This window comes from Lagenorhynchus albirostris, chromosome 20 (genome assembly GCF_949774975.1).
Source record: "Lagenorhynchus albirostris chromosome 20, mLagAlb1.1, whole genome shotgun sequence".
Taxonomy (NCBI): Eukaryota; Metazoa; Chordata; class Mammalia; order Artiodactyla; family Delphinidae; genus Lagenorhynchus; species Lagenorhynchus albirostris.
The window spans coordinates 5,826,136-5,844,577 of record NC_083114.1 but is presented as its reverse complement, the minus strand read 5'-3'; the positions used below and the strand labels follow the sequence as shown (position 1 = coordinate 5,844,577).

Sequence of the window (18,442 nt, the reverse complement as noted above, 5' to 3'; positions counted from 1 at the left end):
GTTCCTAAGTGAATGCACGATAAGCTGTTTTGTACAGGAAAAAAACAAAAAACCAGCTGCCTTGGACCTGCTTCCTTCCTTCCTCACTAGCTTACTTCCCCATTATGATCTAGTAATTCCCACCTCCTTGAAATAACACACTGGACTGCCTCCTGGCACCCTTACTGGCTCGCGCCGTTCCTTTTGAACCTCGTGCCCTTCTCCTTCTTTCTCTGGATTAACTTCTACCCATCGTACAAGACTTATCTTGGATGTTATCTCTCTGGGAAATCTTCACTAATCCACTGTCACCACGAGGAATGAGAAACATCCCTCTGTGTTTCTCTAACATTCAGTGGATGCACACACCACCATTGTACTGAAACGACATTGTAAACTTATGAAAGGTAGAGACCGTGTTGTCTGTTGTTGGTTCATTTTTTGTTATGAAATAATCCAGAGGTACAAAAGATAAGGATTAAATACCTACTGCCCAGCTTAGGAAATAAAACAACACTGATATAATTATAACTCTCTGTAAAGACTGTGTTATTTTCACCATTTACATTGTCAGCACTGAACGCATCTCCTGGCCCATAATTAGCATTCAAGAGGTATTCGTTGAACCAAGGTGTGTAATATCATGAGAAAGATGTGTCATCTTACATATTAGATATTACTGTTGAACACGTGCTTTGAGAAAGTTTCCAGCCATGCAGAGAGAGGGCCAGGGGTCCTGAGACAGTCACCACACTCCCTGTTTTTTCTCCCTTGAGACCAGGGAAATGTTTCTGAAAAATGTTGTTCCTGGGTGGGTTCAAAGCCCTTAAGCCATTGTGATGCTAACTGGTTCGCGAAGAATAACCCTCAGCTTTGCCTTTTTTATTACCAAGCTCCAACTAACCAAACCATCTTAAATTATCTCAAAGCACTGTGGCCTCTGAGAGCCCCAGACCACACAGAGAAGATGATGATGAGTCTGACTTGCAAAATATCAGGACATGTTAAGGACCGCAAGAAGCCATTCTGCACTAGGCAGCAGAAATAGGGCTTCCTAACTTTAGGTCACAAGGGGAAACTCTTCAAATATTTAAATAGCCTCTGCCTCTGTTCACATCACAAAATCCCCTCTGGCAGTTCAGTCTCCTGCTTTCAGCATGACTACCTACATCACACAGTAAGTGACGGGAATGTTGTCAGGAGAAATTGGAGGAACAAACCTGGAAATGCAAACTTTGCTCCCAATTCAGAGGTGCTCAGTTCCATCTGGTGATCTTCCTAAGGGATCTTGGGAATTGTGTGACAAATACCCGCATCTTAAGAACATGGAAAAAGGCTCTAAAAGGCCTGGGTGTTTTCAATATCTTGGCACTTAAAGGGATCATATAAACTAGGGCGAGCACACTTTTTCAATAAAGGGTCAGAAAGTAATTATTTTCAGCTTTGCAGACCATACAGCCTCTGTCACAACTACTCAGTTCTGTCATTGTATTGGACAAATAGCCATAGACAATATCTAAATGAATGAGTATAGCTGTGACCAGTAAAACTTTATTTATGGACAACAAAATTTGAATGTCATGTAATTTTCATGTGTCATTAAATAGTATTATTTTAATTTTTTCAACCATTAAAAATTGTAAAAACCAGGCTTCACTTGCAGGCAGAGATAGAGGGCCAGATTTAGCCTATAGATCATACTTTGCCTCCTCAAAAGATATAAATCCTACATATTTCAAAAAATAGAAAGGTGAAGAATGCAGACTCTATTATTACAAATATTCTAAGACCAAAGGGAATTCAGGTTCTCACTCTCTAACGTACTTATAGATAAGAAAATGTAGATTATCAGAGGGGCAAAGGAGAAAGGAATTCAGACCGCTGCAGGCAGTCAGCCCCAGAAGTCTGAGTATGGCTCACATCAATTCCATTTGAGTATTTCTCTTTTTAAAACTTCCCTGAACTCCTTAACTCCCAACACATGCTAAATATCATTTCATTTTTCTAGCTGTTTTCTCTGATCCCCTATTTTTATCAAATAAGGCTGAAATGGATTCTTCCACTAGTAAGACCTTGATTTTGACAAGTTTATAGCACTGGGTATTTTGTATGCATGCTATGAAATAATGAATGGAAATTAAATCAAGTTTGTCCAATTAAGGGAAGAAAGTAAATGATCATTTTCATGATAATTCATTTTTTTTCATTTTTCCCATTTAAACAATTAAGTTTAATTAGTATAAAACTCTAACCCACCTCTTGGCTGGATTAGTGATGTCAGACTGTGAAGGCCAGAAATCTGTTGGAAAGTTGAGTTTCCTCCAGATACAGTAGTTCAAGGAAGTGCAGCAGCTTCAGTAGTGAAAAGAATCACAATTCCCATCACTCAGATTAGTCAGAGGCCATTTGCCAAACCACCCACCTTGGAGGACCTCACCCAAGTCCACAGGAAACAGAACAGGTAGTGGCTCCACTGGCTTCTTCCCGCTCTAACATTTCTACGATGCTAACATTTCTTTGTTGGCTATGGAGGAAGGAAGAAGCACGCCGGTGTGCAGAACTTCAAAGGGGAGCTTGTATATGACTTCAGGTCCACGTAGCTTCAACATCTACCTAAAGCCTTGTCCTGGAAATAGGAAAGAGCTTTTCTGATAGCCATAGAATATCCTGGAGTGAACCACATTCATCTTTACCTCCTATCCAGTGTTCCAGGATTTAACTGCACCAGTGCTTCCTTCATTCTTACATCCCTTAAGCTCATTTCTCTCCTTGAAAAAACTTAATGCTATTCACTATCGGCCTCACTACTACCTTTACAGCTCCCAGTCTGTCTGCATTTCTTTGCAGTTTTCTTCATTCTTCCTTTCCAAGGCCAACTCTTCCATGTGAGCTAGGGGCCCACTAGCTGGTTCTTAATTCAGAATTTTGCTTTATTCTATCCCCTCTTTCAATTTCTGACTCTCCCTCAGTTTTCACATTCTCACCACCCACATTTACTTTTTCCTTTTATGTTTTTCTATATTTGTTTACAAAACATGTTGGGCTACAGAAAGCAATAAAACAAACACCCATGCAATTATGAACAATGTTGCAAAATAGAAACATCTGATGTGTGCAAGCAGAGTTGCTTTACAACAGGTGCCCAAAACGTAGATTGTTTAATTGTCTGGTATGTGCATTTCAAGTTTACTAAAAAGTGCCTGTTGCCCTCCCGAGTAGTTGTACAGATTTATTCTCTGCTTGAATACCTGTTTCCTCCTAACCTCACCAACACTTGGTTTATCTGACATACCAGTTTTTGCCAAAGGATATAAAATGGAATCTCATTTTTGTCCTTTCCCTTCTTACCTGTGACATTGGAGCATCTTTTCAAGTGCTTATTGGCTATTCACCTTATGTTAGTTGCCTTTTTATACAGTTTGCTCTTCGGTTCTTTCTTTTTCTTACGGATTTGTAAGAGTCCTTTGTATTTTCTGGATCCTAACCCTTTGTTCATCATGTAGGTCATAAATGTCTTTTTGGAAGTCTGTATCTGATTTTTGTCATGCTGATTTCGTTTAAATTTTGTAAAACTTAGTCTTTTTATGTTTCGTGCTTTTTGTGCTCTATTTCAGAAATTGTGTCCTATCCAACACCGTAAAAATAATCTTTTGTATTTTATCTATAAAATATTACTGTTTCATATTCATGTCTTTAATCCACCTGGAATGTATTTTTGCTTGGTATTCTAATTTTATTTTTTGATATTAGTATTGAATTATCCTAACATCACTTATTGATTTGTTCATCCTTTTTTAGCATACTGATTTTGAATATGAATTTCCTGTTTACATCTGGGTCCATTTCTAGGTGTTTCACTCATTGTTCTATTTATTTACCCAAGTACCAATTTCACATTGTTTTAACTAACATAGCTTTATAAGGAGACTTGATTTCTGATAGAACAAATTCAGGATTGAAAAAGAAACCCATTTGATTTTTGGGGGGCGGGGAATTGCATCTTTGTGATACTGGTAATACTGAGTCATCCACCCATGAGCAGAGTATTTTTCTCCATTTATTTTGGATTTTATTTATGCCCTTCAGTAATGTTATAGTTTTTACATCAAGATCTTGCACATCTTTTTATATATTTATTACTGCCTGTCTTACAGTTTTTGCTGGTATTCTAAATACCTTTTGCTGGTATTCTAAATAGCTGGTTATTCTAAATAACTTTTTTGCTGGTATTCTAAATAAAATAACTCTTTTTTTCGCTGAAGTACAAAAGTGCCATTTTATTTCCAATATTGATTTTGTATCCAGCAAGCTTGTTGTTTAACACACTTACGAGTTCTGATTGTTTATGTATATAGTCTCTTAGATTTCCTATTTAGAAAATTAGATTTTGATGATAATAGTTTTATTATTTCCTTAACTATCCATATAAATTTTATTTCTTTTCCTTGACTTGTTAGCTAGGACATTTGTATAATGTTGACTAGAAAACATGAATAGCAGTCATGCTTGTCTTGTTCTTAATTCAAAAGAGAATATTTTAGTATTTCACTGGTAAACAGATATGATGTTTGCTTTGGGCCTGCGACAAATACCTATGATCTGGTTAAAAGAAATCTCAAACTCAATTTTCAGAAATTTTGTGCAGCTGTTTTGATGGTCATATCGTTTTACTTCTTTAATCCATTAATGTAGTGAATTATTCTCATAGATTTTTCTAATATTTAACCGTCCTTGCATTTCCAAGATAAACTCTAATTGGTCATCATATATTAATTTTTATATATTTAGTTGAGTTTTTAAAGATTTTTTCCATTATATACTGCCTCATTAATACGCTAGTTTATCTAACTTTCAGAACTTTGCCAATCTGGTAAAAAATAATAATTAAGGATCTGTGCTCCGATTCTTCCCAGGAGAGATCCCAGATCTCTACTCTGACGATGAGGTTGAAAACATCATAAGCAATGTGAGGAACGAAGTCAAGACCCAAGGTCTTGTTGACAACAGAGAGAACTGCTGGAAGTTCTTTATAGAGCGGGTCCGACGACAACTGAAGGTACAAGGATTCCCTGCCTGGGGTAGACAGGACCAGAGATGGCCCATGGGAGCCTCTATGGATATTTTGGACACAATAAGCTGTACTTATTGATTGTCTTGGGAGTGAGTGGTTAGGGTGCCAGGCCCTTCTCAGCCTGAGCACCTGTGCGAGGATGCCCTTCTCACATGCTTCAAGGGCAGTGGCCTCCTTCTTGCCTCCTGAAGTCCCAGCATTTCTAATCCCTTGGCTGGAAAGGCTGCCTAGCATTTACAGATTTTTGTCTCTGTTGATATGCTTCCCAATTTCCTGGGAAATGAAGAATCCAAGGCCATGTCTGTCTCTCTGTAAGTACATCTTGGATACCTTCTTGGTTCTCCCCACCCTTCTGCCTTCTCAGATGACTCTCTGTTTCTCCCCGGTGGGGACCAAGCTGAGGGTCCGCAGCAGGAAGTTCCCCGCCATCGTGAACTGCACAGCCATCGACTGGTTCCATGAGTGGCCGCAGCAAGCCCTGGAGTCCGTCAGCTTCCGCTTCCTGCAGAACACGGAGGACATTGAGGTGAGAGGGCAAAGGAGACACCCCTCAAGCTCCTCTCCACCTCTGGGTACAAGGAACCCCACATCCGGCAACTCCAGGTTGTTGGAGCACAGCTTTCCATGTGGTGAAGCAACAAGCTGGGTGGGCAGTCACCTGCCGTCTTCATGGCCAGATGACCTCTTTATTTCCTGCCCTTTGATTCTAGCCCACAGTCAAGACATCGATTAGCAAGTTCATGGCTTTTGTCCACACAAGTGTCAACCACACCTCCCAGTCCTATCTGAGCAATGAGCAGCGCTACAACTACACAACCCCCAAATCATTCCTGGAGTTCATCAGACTCTACCAGAGCCTGCTGTGCAGGAACAGAAGGGAGCTCAAGTCCAAGATGGAGCGGCTGGAGAACGGGCTGCTGAAGCTCCTCAGCACCTCCGCCCAGGTGAGCGACGTCCTTCCAGTCCTCCTGCCTTCGGGGGGCTCGAAGGTAGTGGGGGCGGCCCCTTTCCAGAGGACTGGAGGACCACAGTCACGGTCTGCCGACCACACACTGCTCTCCAGAGGCCCCGGTGCCATGAGGACAGTGCCGGTGATACCCAAAAAGCTTTATCAGAGGTCCAGGTTCTTGCTGAACTCATCCAAAAGAGTTTGGGCGAGGTACACAAAACACAAAGGAAAACACACACACACTGAGGAGCAAAGAGAGCAAAGAAGCAGTTTATTCAGTGCAGAAGTGAAAGTTACACACTCAAGAGTGGGGCCCGCCGCAGGTGGCCTCTCCCGTTGCGGAGCACACGCTCCGGACGCGCAGGCTCAGCGGCCATGGCTCACAGGCCCAGCCGCTCCGCGGCATGTGGGATCTTCCCGGACCGGGCACGAACCCGCGTCCCCCGCATCGGCAGGTGGACTCTCACCCACTGTGCCACCAGAGAAGCCCGCCGCAGGGTTTTTTGATCCTCCTTTTATCCTATTTTTAGCCCTTTGAATGGGTGGGGTCTTTGTGATTAGGGATGGAATATTCACTGGGGGAGGGTTGAAGGGTGGCCTGGATGGCACCAGGTTGCATCAACTCCCGGTCCTGCCCATTCGTCTCCTGAAGCCACAATACATGCACTCTAAGAGCTGTTTTCCCTTAAATTCTACCTTACTAGTCAAGTGCCACACGTGAAAGGTCGTACAGAGTCATCAGCAACCTGTGCATTTTTATTGCACATGGTCTGCAGTTTTCATGGTCAGAGTTTCTTGTTCAGATGCTACGCAGTTTCTGTTTTAGATGCCATTCCTCCATGCATCATGGCCTCATTAAAAAGCAAAACAAGGAGATGATATTGCCCTCTGCCTAAGGCCCGGCCCTGTCTTTCCTGCCTCACCAGAAGCCCAGCCGAGTTCTCCAGTGGAAGTGCACATCCCCAGCTGCAGTTTGGCGCTTCCTCTCACTAGCACAGGAATCCCCTGAATCTCCTCTTCTGTCTTTCTGTTTATCACCTCTTCCTTTTCCTCTACTTTCTTTTCCTCTCCAACACATAGTCCTTTCATCATCAAAACCCGAAGAGATGAATGGCTGGGAGAAATGGTTGCAGGGTTATACCAATTTTCTTATGTTTCTTGTGTCTTACCATGTAATCTGTCAAAGAGCCATTGGAATCTAATTTCTTAAACAAATCCTGTCTCATATCATGCGTTCCCTCAAATGTTCCTAAGTGGTTGGCCATCAGAAGAAGGCCCCTGTTGTCTTGTCCTTGTTTTGTTTTTCTACTTACTCTTCCAAATGGAACGAATCTATTTCAGTTAATTTACTGTCCTTCCCTTGAGAGCTGGGGACAGCTCTAGCGCCTTCTCTGCCCTGCTCATGCCCATCAAATATTGCTGGTCCCTCAATAGCCCCTTTTTCTGCTCTGCTTACCAGCCGCAGAGCCGGCCTCTCATTAAGGCAATGAAATTTCATGCATTTGCACAATTAAACTAAAATTGTAATCAATTTAATTCTTGGGCATCACATGTTGCTCTAGATTTCTAAGCCTTTCATTTACTGTCACTTTCTCAGAGCTCTGCCTTTGGAATAGCTCTATTGAACTTCCTCCTTCTGACTTGCCCTTTCTCCCTACTTCAGTTTCTTGATTCATAGACGTAATGTATCTAAAGGATTTCCGTTCACTTAGTGGGATGCAATGAGCCCTTGCAATCTATACACGTGGAATTTCTTCTGCTCGGGAAATTTTTCTTCTATTATCAGCTTTTGCTCATCTGGTCGGGCCTCTCCTCCAGGAGCAATGATGAACTAGATGGGTTCCTTGTGCTCCATATCTGTTATCTGCTCCCTCATTGCTTTCCATCCCTTTGGCCTTTTCCTCTACATTCTAGGAGAGCTTTTCAAGTTTATCCTCAACAATACTAATCTAATCGTGGGCAATATTGCTTCTGCTTCTTAGGCTTCCAGTGAAGACTTCAACTACACTATTACATTTTCGATATCCCCACAGACCTTCCTCATCTCATCCTTTTCCCTTTCCAACGTTGCTTTTTTGTTTCAGCCTATTTTTCTGCAACTATATCACAGAAACCATTCTACCGATGATGCCGAATAGCTTTTCTGATGTCTTTTCTAGATCCAGTAATGGGTCATTTTCAGAGCTGCGTTGCTCATCATAGTCTTCTAGATGCTATTCCTTTCTTTGTCCTGTATTTATATAAAGACATTTTTTTCCCTTTGTTTACCTCCCAGCATGGTGAGATCTGTTCAAACTCGATGTTTGTCAACAAATCGTATGTGACAATTATCTGTGATGCTACTCTCTTTCCATTAGTGTCATGACCAAACCCCCTTCTTAGAGCTACAGTACACAGATCCCAGTCCAGGCCCTAGCAGCTTACCTGGTGCCCACCTTTGTCAGAGAAAGGTAGCGTCTTCTTGCCCCAATCCCTTTCTTGTTCTCTCAATCTCTGAACGTCTAGAAAACAGCAAAAGATAGAATCCCAGAATGCAGTACTACCAGATTTATTTTTTACCATCTCTCAGCTCTTCCTCTTCCTGTCTCCCCCAACCTACAGTGCCCTCAGAACATTCTGTATCCCCACCAGCCCCTGTTCTACCTCCTAGCCATTTATCCTCTGGGAATTGCTGGTCAGTCTGTGCAAAGGACAATTGCTGGGGAGCAAACAATGGGAAAGGTGCTCTGACACTCACAGAGCAGTGCCCAGTATTCTGTCTTGTACAGACCCTGGGGCTTTGAGCAGACAATGAATGGAGTCTGTTTTCCTGTTTTAGGCAATCTCTGTTTAACAAGGAGAAGCCTGGTTATACCGTGAGGTGAATCCAGCTCTATCTGCCATAGTCGGTGGAGAACCCTCCCGAGTCCTGGCATCAGTCTGTTTCTTCTCCTTCTGTCTTCTCTACTTGAATGAATAATACGTCTATCTACCCAGTTACCTACCCCGGCAGCTGCAGTGTTATCTTAGGCTCCTCCCCTTCCCTCACTTCCCACATTTCAGCGTTAATACATTCTATAAGTTTTCCAAGTATCTCTCAGAGGTACTCTTCTTGCTGTGTCCCCCATTTTAGACACTTCTTACCCAGATTATTTCGATAAACTGGACTCTCAAGTGTCTCCCCCATCCCAAGCCTGCTTCACCCACATCCTCTTGCATCACCTATCAGCCAGACTCTTTGAGGTCACCCTTGACTCTGCTCATGCCACTCTTTCTCTCGCCACCTACAGCCAGTCCATCAGAAAATCACAGTTGGCTCTGACTGCCAACATGCCCAGAATCCCACTGCACCTCCTACACTGCTACTACCCTGATCTGAGCCACCGACATCTTTTACTTGGGTAGCTACGATACCATCTAACTAGTTTGTCTGCGTCCACTGTTGCCCCCTGAATAGTCTGTCATCAGCTGAGCAGCCAGAGTGAAGTGATCAATTTAAAGCACAGGTATGTCACTTTTTTGCTTAAAACCCTGAGATGGCCCCTATTTCCCTCATTACAATGAGGCTCCTCCCCAGCCCTGCCCTGTTAACTCTCAGACCTCATCTCCTACTGTCCCAACCCCACGGCATTCCTCTTGAACCTCACCCCTTCTTTGCTCTTTCCTCAGACACTTCAGGCCTTTGTACTGGCTGTTCCTCTCCCTGGGATGCTCTTCCCTCTAATATCCACTGAAGGCTTCCTCCCTCATCTCCTTCAAATGTCACCTTCTCAAAGAATCCTACCAGATGACCCCATTTTAAATTGCGACCCCACACCACTCCTGATCCCCTTATTCTGCTCTACTTTATCTTTTCCCCATAGGATTGGCCCCTCTCTAACAAATTATATAATTTACTTTTCATTATGTTTATGTTTTGCGGTCTATCTCCATCTGTTGGATACAAGCTCTATAAGAACAAGGATCCTTGTCTGTTTTGTTTGCTGATGTATCCCAAGTGCCTAAAACAGTGCGTGGACAGAGCAGGCACTCAATAAGTATTTGTTGAATGAATGAATTAACTAATTAATTAATAACATTCTACTTAGTCTCCCTGACTATATTCTGACAGCACTCTAGACCAGCACTATCCAATAGAAACACCCTGCAAGACATAGATGCAAATTTAAATTTTCTAGTAGCTGCATCAAAAAAAAGTAAAAATGAAGTGAATTTTATTTTAATTATATATTTTAGTAGTATATAATTTTATCACATATTTTAGTAACATTTTATTTAACCCAGTATATCCAAAATATTATCATTTTAACATGTAATCAATGTAAAAAAAGTTGTTAATAAAATATTTTCCCTTTTTTCCTACAAGGCTTCAAAAACTCATTTGTATGATTATACTTACAGCGCATCTCAGTTGGAACAAGCCACGTTTTAAGTGCTTGCAGTCTAGAATGCTGCCAGAATACAGTAAGAGAGACGAAGTAGAATGCTACATTTTAAGCCACGTTTCAAGTGCTCATTAACCACGTGTGGCTGGTGGCTGCCAAGCTAGACAACACATCTTCAGACCAACCTCTCTCCTGCTCTTAGCGTGATCTTTGTTCAAACCACAAGTCTGAGTAGTCTCTTCAGTAGGCCTTAATGATCTAGACTTTGCAGTTCAGATTCTCTGAACTTTTCTGGAACTTTTTAAATTGCATATAGCTTCACTCTCCTCTTCCTCTTTTCTACTACCCTGAAGTCCAGCACTACTATTTGAAGTTCCCCCCAAACTCCACAGCTTGCTCACATCTCTGTGTCTTTATATATGCCCCCACCTTGTCAACTTGTCACTGTCAGGATCTAAAAATATTTGATAGCTCCCTGCCCAGAAGCCCTCTCTAAGCTCTGAGCAGTATACATTTCCTTCTCTATTTTCTCTATGTTCCTTGAATTATTCATCCTTTTTTTGAAAATTGAAGTATGGTTGATTAACAATGTCATGAATTAATCCTTGAATTATGTTTCTTCTCTTGCATATATCATGCCATACTGTTATCAGTTCTTCAAGGGCAGAAATCAGGATTCAGTTGCACATAGAATGTGTTCTATAAATGGGTAGATGGGTAGATGATAGATGGATAGGCAAATAAACAAATGAACAGGTTCTAAAATCACCTACAAGTTCAGAGAGTGGGTAGAGAATGGGTCTTTTGCAATTCTGTCACCTGATGTATATTCCAAACTTATTGATGGTTATATAATGATGATTCTTCTTGTAAAAATGGTGCCTAACTCTGATATAAACCCTTCATCTGGAATTATTCCTTTGGTAGAAAAGGACAGAAGTACAGCGCCATGAATCTTGGTATAAGGGTAATGACTTGAATTTTATTCTACGGTATCCTTCTACCCAATTGTGACAGCTTTTGGTGTACATAATCTGGTAGGAGTAGGCTAACTGGATCTTACAGCTCAGGCTCAGACAGACCCTGAATTTATTTGGCAATAATAGTAGTATTGGAAGTAGTAATAATGACAATAATTAACAATCGTATGGTAATCTAAAATTTAATAAACTTTAGACTTATAATTTCATGCTTTGATTCAGCTGGTCAGAATATAACTTTATTTTTCCATAACTGAGTTTAACTTAGCTCTGGGTCCATCTTTTTTCCTTTAAGAGTAGAAATCTCTTAATTTTGCATTTCAGGTTGACTTGGTCACTTCAAGTTAAAAAGTCAGTCTTTGGAGGGCAGTCAGTTCTCTCTCGTGACACAGTCAGAGCCCCCCAGTGTGACTGGGGCCTCCCTTCCTCTCTCACTGGCGACCTCGCTTCTGTGTCTAACTCCAGTGGGTTCATGAGGAAGAGGGTCTGTTGGCCGGAAGAAGCGTTCGTAGATGGTGGCCTGTAGGCCACTACCAGTTCCTTGCAGATAGGATTTAATCCACAAATCTGTCTATCTGGAAACTTTTAAGTTCAGTTTATCTTGGGATTTAAAATAATCTCAGGCCACCTGAAGTTGACAGTTAATTTATGATGATGTATTTCTCAAGACCCTTTGGTTGCAAGTGAAAAAAAAAAACTAACTCAAATTCACCCTACAAGAAAAAAACAAAAGATGAAAAGATGGAAAATACAGCAGGGGAGGGAAGGAGAAGAGGAGAGAAAATTTTGAGATTGCATTAGATATTTATCAGGGCCCTTTCGATGGCAACTAACCAAAATCCAACTAATGTTGGTTTAGACAAGACAACAAAACAAAATTTTTAAAAGTGGATTGGGACTTCCCTGGCAGTCCAGTGGTTAGGACTTCACCTTCCAGTGCAGGGGGTGCAGGTTTGATCCCTGGTCAGGGAGCTAAGATCCCACATGCCTCACGGCCAAAAAAACCAAAAAAAAGCATGAAACAGAAGCAATATTGTAATAAATTCAATAAAGACTTTAAAGATGGTCCGCATCAAAAAAATCTTTTAAAAAATAAATAAAATTAAAAAACAAAAAAAAAGTGGATTGATTCATATAACTGAAAAGTGAGGGATAGAGTTTACTTTGGACAAGACTGGTGCTGCATATTCACTAGATGTCCCTGTTCAAGAGGGCAACCCCCATGGCTCTGAAACCTCAGATTAGTATTCTGTCTGCTTTGCTTCTTTACCAGTATTTTCAGCCAAGTTCCTGGGTTGGCTCTGATTGACCTCTTTGGGTCATTGGTTTGCCCATAGTTGAACCAATCTCTGTAACTTGGATACTCTCATTGGCCAAGCCAGGATCCATGACAACCACCAAAGTCAGCCTCACCCAAAATACAAAGACTTGCGAAGGAAAGGTCTTCAAAGGAAAATCAAGCTATGTTACCAAAACATAGGGTTTTTTTTTAATTATTATTATTAGGCAGGCAAACCTAACAGATATCTACTATAGATGGAAAACATCTATATCTAAGAGGAAAGCCTGCTTGAAGCCCAAATTCATATCAGAAGGTGTTGGGTGACTATATGGATTCTGAGTCAAGAAGGAAGCTATCTCCAGGCTTCCACTCCTCAGTGGAGTGTTTTTGGCAACTGATTATCCTGGACTCCTTCTCCTTCTTCTGGAGCTCTGGGGGGAGGTCCTGAGAAGCTTGGCCTCTCTCCGTAACATCATGTGCCTGGACCTCAAAGAAGAGAGGGTCTCTCACCACTATCCGGTCCTCACTGGACTCAGTCAGCATCCCCCCACCTGGCACATATGGTCAATAGTCATGGGGTCGGCAAGACTGAGAGAAAGGGTCTCATCAGTATTGGTGACACTTTCCCTCTTAATCCTCCTACCCAGGCGTGGGAGTGTCTAAATAAGAAGAGACCCAGAATATGGCTCGAATGCTTTGAATAAGGGAAAAAAGGAAGACAAAAAATTTAAGTAACCTATTTCAATGTCCTGTTCTACTACATAAGAGCCATAAAATGACCCTGAGTTGTGCTTTCTCTGTAGCTTTGTGGGGAGCAGCCTACTTCTGACTGGTGGGACCCTCATGTCACTCCACGTCACAGCTTAAGAGCTATAAAGCTCCCATCCATAGTGCCGGTAATGTGAGCCTGAGGTCATAAGCCAAATCTGCAATCCGTAAAACAAACAACAATAACAACAACAAAAAAAAACCCACTTCAATTTTCTCAAATCTCCCAAGATTTAAAAAGGAACAAAAAGTTACTGGTGTGTTTGCTGACTGGAGTGATTATGTGGTTCAATCATTTTGATTTACAATTGCATCTTTGTCCTTCTGGAAATAACTCTCTGCAGCTGAACAACGGGAGGTGGAAATGGATTAACCTTCCAATGCGGGAACATAAGACGAGTTCTAGGGAGCAGGCCTTCATTTGAGGTTAATGCAAAGTCTCCAGTTTCTATGGATACACAAAATTAAAGAGCGTTCTTTTTTTCTTCTGCCTTCATTTTCTTTTCTTTCGATCTGCCATGAAAAGGGATTATCAGAAGCTTCTAAGCCTCCGTTTTATTTTTGTATCATAAAGCACTGGGATCTGTTTGACGCGTTCCACGAGCTCTGAAGTAATATTTGGTTGTTGCGTGAAATAGACTTCAGGAAAATGAGGGACGAGAGGTCATGCTGCAATGTAAAGTTTATGGGCCATATTGCAAGTACAATTGGCTTTTTTACTTTCCAGAAATAGATGAGTCTTCTCCTTGCACATGAAAAAGCCATGACTTAGGCCAATGATTCTCAAACCTAGGCGGGCATCAGATTCACCCAGAGGGCCTGTTAAAACACAGATCTCAGGGCCCCATTGCCAGAGTTTCCGATCCAGTAGGTCCAGAGTGGGTCGGAGAATTTGCATTCCTAACAAGCACCCAGGTGATGCTGATGTTTCTGGTCCAAGGACCACATTCTGAGAACCATCACAGTCTACTGAACACATAGAAAACCATTCATCCCTCCCTAGCTGATCAGGGAAATAGAAGGTTTCCTGAGAGCCAACATCCCCATCACTTCATTACTGCCTCCAAATGCACATGAGTATGGAGTCTGGGCAGGGAACTCAGGTGGTCAGGACCATCGGAATCCTTGCTGTCCCATTTCAACCTGGTCATCTATTTCTTGAAAGGATTGTGGAAATAGATGAAGACGAACCAAATGAGAACACTCAGAGGCTCTTTGTTCAGAGCCTGCTCTAGCAAGGGCGTCAGCCACCATTGTTCGCACTTTGGCAGAGACACAAAGGCAGGCAGAGGAGCGGGAAAGCTTGATAGTGGGAAGAAGGGAACGTTCCTGGATGAAGGCTATTGGCCCTTGGAAGCTGGAGGAGGGCTGACTGGAAGCAGGGCACCCTGTGTGATTGGTTAGGGGTGTGTGTTTGAATTTCTCTCATTGGTCCTACGTTGGAAGCAGGGACAAAATTAAGAAAGTTGTCAGTTATTAATCAAGTCCTGGCCATCTGGGGCTGATTGTTACAGAGGTTGTTGTCTGTCTTCCTGGACTGTTACTTGGACAGTAATCTGACTTCCTACAAGTATGACCTATAGCAGGCTGGCTTCCTGAGCTGGTTATTGTAGATAATGGGCTGGTTTCCTGGGCTGGTTACTGTGAGTTCTGATTCAGAGTTCTACTTTTATGGTCTGGTCACTGTCTGTTCATATATTCCATCTTTCAGGATGCACAGTGGACACTCATTTTTATAGTTTGCTAAATCCTTGGTGTGTTCCACATTGGCCAATTTCAATTAAAGAATGCCTGGTTTTTATTAAGGGCCTACTATGTGCAAAGTGTTATGTTAGGCATGTGAGGTTTTGTAAGATATAGGCACCAATGTCAGTGAGAAGCAGCCTATGTCATTTGGGCATCAAGGAGAAAGGAAGGTCAAGGCATGTGTTGCTTAGAATCTTCCACCACATTTACTGCAGAGGGGAGAGGAAGAGGGAGTCCAGGGTTCCTTTTCTTTCCCAGGTCAGGGAGCTTGGTCCCAGCTGAGATCTCAGCTTTTCACCTTTGCATCAGGAGTCGGCATTCTTCTCTGCTCTGCAGGGTCAGACCCCCACAGTCATGTCCGAATAAACCTGCTGCTTCTCTGCTGCAGGTGGATGATCTGAAAGCCAAGCTGGCTGCCCAGGAAGTGGAACTGAAACAGAAGAATGCAGATGCAGACAAGCTGATTCAGGTGGTGGGCGTAGAGACAGACAAGGCAAGCAGAGAGAAAGCCATCGCAGACAAGGAGGCGCAGAAGGTGGCCCTCCTCACGCTAGAGGTGAAGCAGAAGCAGGAGGACTGCGAGGAAGACCTGGCCAAGGCAGAGCCAGCGCTCACGGCGGCCCAGGCAGCCCTCAGCACCCTCAGCAAGGTAGGAGCCGCGTCTGCGTGCTTGCCTATCCCTCGGGGGAGGAGCAGACTCTCCTGTGACCCAAAGACAACCTGCTACCCTCCTGTTCCAAAGAGACACAAAGGCAAAGTCGGGAGGGCTTGGCTGGGACCAGCTGTCACTGGTTTATTCATTAAGAAATAAACGTTTATTTAAGCTGACTGTATGTCAGGATCCACGAGCTACCAATGAAATCCAAGAGACGTGAGTGTGAGAATCAGTCAGGACAGGAGAGGCCAACTGGTCCAGCCTCCTTGCTTCACTGATGAGAAAGCCAGGGCCCAGAGAACTGACTTGCCCAGAGTCACAAACCTCAATGTGAGAGCCAGGCTTGAACTCACATCTTCAAAATCCAAGCCCAGAGATCTTCCAGCTATGCAGTCCATGGTCATTTTACCCATTATGTACTATAGGACACATGAGCCTTTTAGGACCCTATGAAAATATTTAAGATATGAGACTAAAAAGATGTTGTCTCCAAAATGTGAGAAAAAAGTTCTACAAAATCAAACTTAGCAAGTATTCAGGCGTCAACAGCATGCAATTGTGTGTCAGCTAAATTCAGCTCATATACATGACCTTTTGGTGGAACAACCATGGCTCTTGAGATGCAGTCATAGGCAGTTTTATTCTGGTTCCCTTTAAATGTAGTCTATGTGTGGGGAGGAGCATGTGGTTACTACTTCTTCCTTTTATAGTTTTCACAATTAACCTTCTTTCCTATTTGGATGACCATGGCTGAAGGGGTAAGGGAGGAAGGCGGAAAAGGGGGCAGACAGACCCATGTCACCAGGAGCTGGCAACAGAGAGGGACTGAAAAGCTGACCGTTTATCGGGACGCTCACATCAGCTCTTTGGAGACCCTCCGCCAGTCACGGGGATCTTTCCCTGCAAGTTGCTTTCTCCTCCTTCTCATGAGGGCCTAGCTATTCACTTGCCCATCACGTGGATGACGTACTTGGTCAAGGTCTAAGGCAGCCTAAGCGAGGTGTGCCGTGCCAGCAGTCACCTCTGCTCCTCGGGAGACACCTGAGCCCCCTTTCTCCAGGCAGGCTCTGAGAGCATTGGCCGCCGCGCAGTAAATTACCCTAGTTCCACTGTCAGGGGACTAGCCTGGTATTCTCATCCTGTAGATTTCTGGGGTGTAGGTTAGATCCCAGTCCACTGTGTGACTCAAATTGTGCGGGAAGCGTTTAAGGTCTCTGAGTGGCCTCCTTAAAGCCCCCTTCTCTCCAGACTTGATGTGAACTGCAAATGCCCCCCATCCTCTCTTAAAGGCAGAGTGGGTGGGACTCAGCAGCAGTTCTCACTAAACATTCTCTCTTAATCTTCGATCTCCTGACTCCTTTATACCCTCAGTGCAAGTGACATGTTCAAGAGTCAAAACACTGTGGTCTATTGAAACCTCCTTTTATTAGTTCTGTGTAGCCAACTCACACCTCACTTTGGAAGGAAGCATCTCTTGACTTAGGGCCTCAGAAAATCTGAGACTGAACTGGGGACATTGTAAAATCCTGTGACGTATACTTATGTATAAAATGTATTTAATGTGAGATTAAATACTAAATGCATCTTAGTATTTTTTTATGATGTGGGGTGAAAAGTTCCTAAAAGGAAGGACCTAGAAAGGCCTTAAGTGGGCCTCTACCCTAGAGAACACAAGATTCCTCCAGGAAAGTTTTGGGTATCATCAGGTGGACGGGGAATCGGAGGTGTAGCCCAATTATGCTACCACTTCTCAGCCTGAACCTGTTAATACAGCCGGGTCTGGGTCTCCCTGACCCCCCAGTAGCATCATCTCAACCGCCAGGCCTTTGATTAGATATCACTTCACTGCCGCAACCTAGGATTCCCTCTCCTTTCATCTCACTCTGTCTAAATACGACCCATATTTCAAAATCAAACTTACATTCGAGATCAGTCTGTCCCTTTTCTGATTTCCAGAGCACAAAAGAGAGACCACTTTATTTATTCACCCTCTTGTAAGTGCTCATTGATCATTTCTTGCCAAGAAGACTGATGTCTCTCATAAGATCTTTTGACACAGGGATTATATTTTCTAAGATGAGCTGAGTCCAAATCCTGGCTGAACTATTCACTACGTGTGGCTCTAGGAATGAATTTTTCTTCTCTGAACGTCCGTTTCCTCACCTGTAAAATGGAGGTAATAGTAATATAGTCCCCATCAGGTTGTTATAAGGATTCAATGAGATAAGTTATGAAAAGTAGCTAACAGATGGCAGCCATTCAATAAACGTTTGTTGTGGTTGATGATGTCGTTATAACAGTGTTACCTCGTCTGTTTCCACAACGCTGGAAACAGCAAAAGCCCATAAATACTCTTGGTTAATTTGTTGGCTGATTAGTTAGTTGATCATTGTTGGTAGAAATAATCACATAGAGATGTAACTCATGGAAGTAATGGGATAGAATTCTGAAAAAAGCACTGGATTTGAAGTCTAGGTATCTCTGCCACAAAGGGAGTAAAACTCATTTTTAATGAGTGCCTACTATGTACCAGGCAACATGATAGGTGCTTTCTTCTAACTGGCTGTGGAGCCTGGCACTAGTCACTGAACTTCTTAATCCCTCACTTTCTTTTCTCTGTTACAAAGAAAGGGGCAAATAGGAATTAA

At 42.7% G+C, this 18,442-nt stretch overlaps 1 protein-coding gene across 1 annotated transcript in view; it reads left to right on the top strand.

The window, feature by feature from the left end:
* DNAH9 (dynein axonemal heavy chain 9) overlaps window positions 1-18,442 on the top strand; it is a 298,757-nt gene that overhangs the window by 189,887 nt on the left and 90,428 nt on the right. Inside the window, 4 exon segments of the mRNA XM_060132968.1 lie at window positions 4,893-5,035; window positions 5,415-5,576; window positions 5,761-5,994; window positions 15,528-15,788. Coding sequence (XP_059988951.1) covers window positions 4,893-5,035; window positions 5,415-5,576; window positions 5,761-5,994; window positions 15,528-15,788 — 800 coding nt within the window.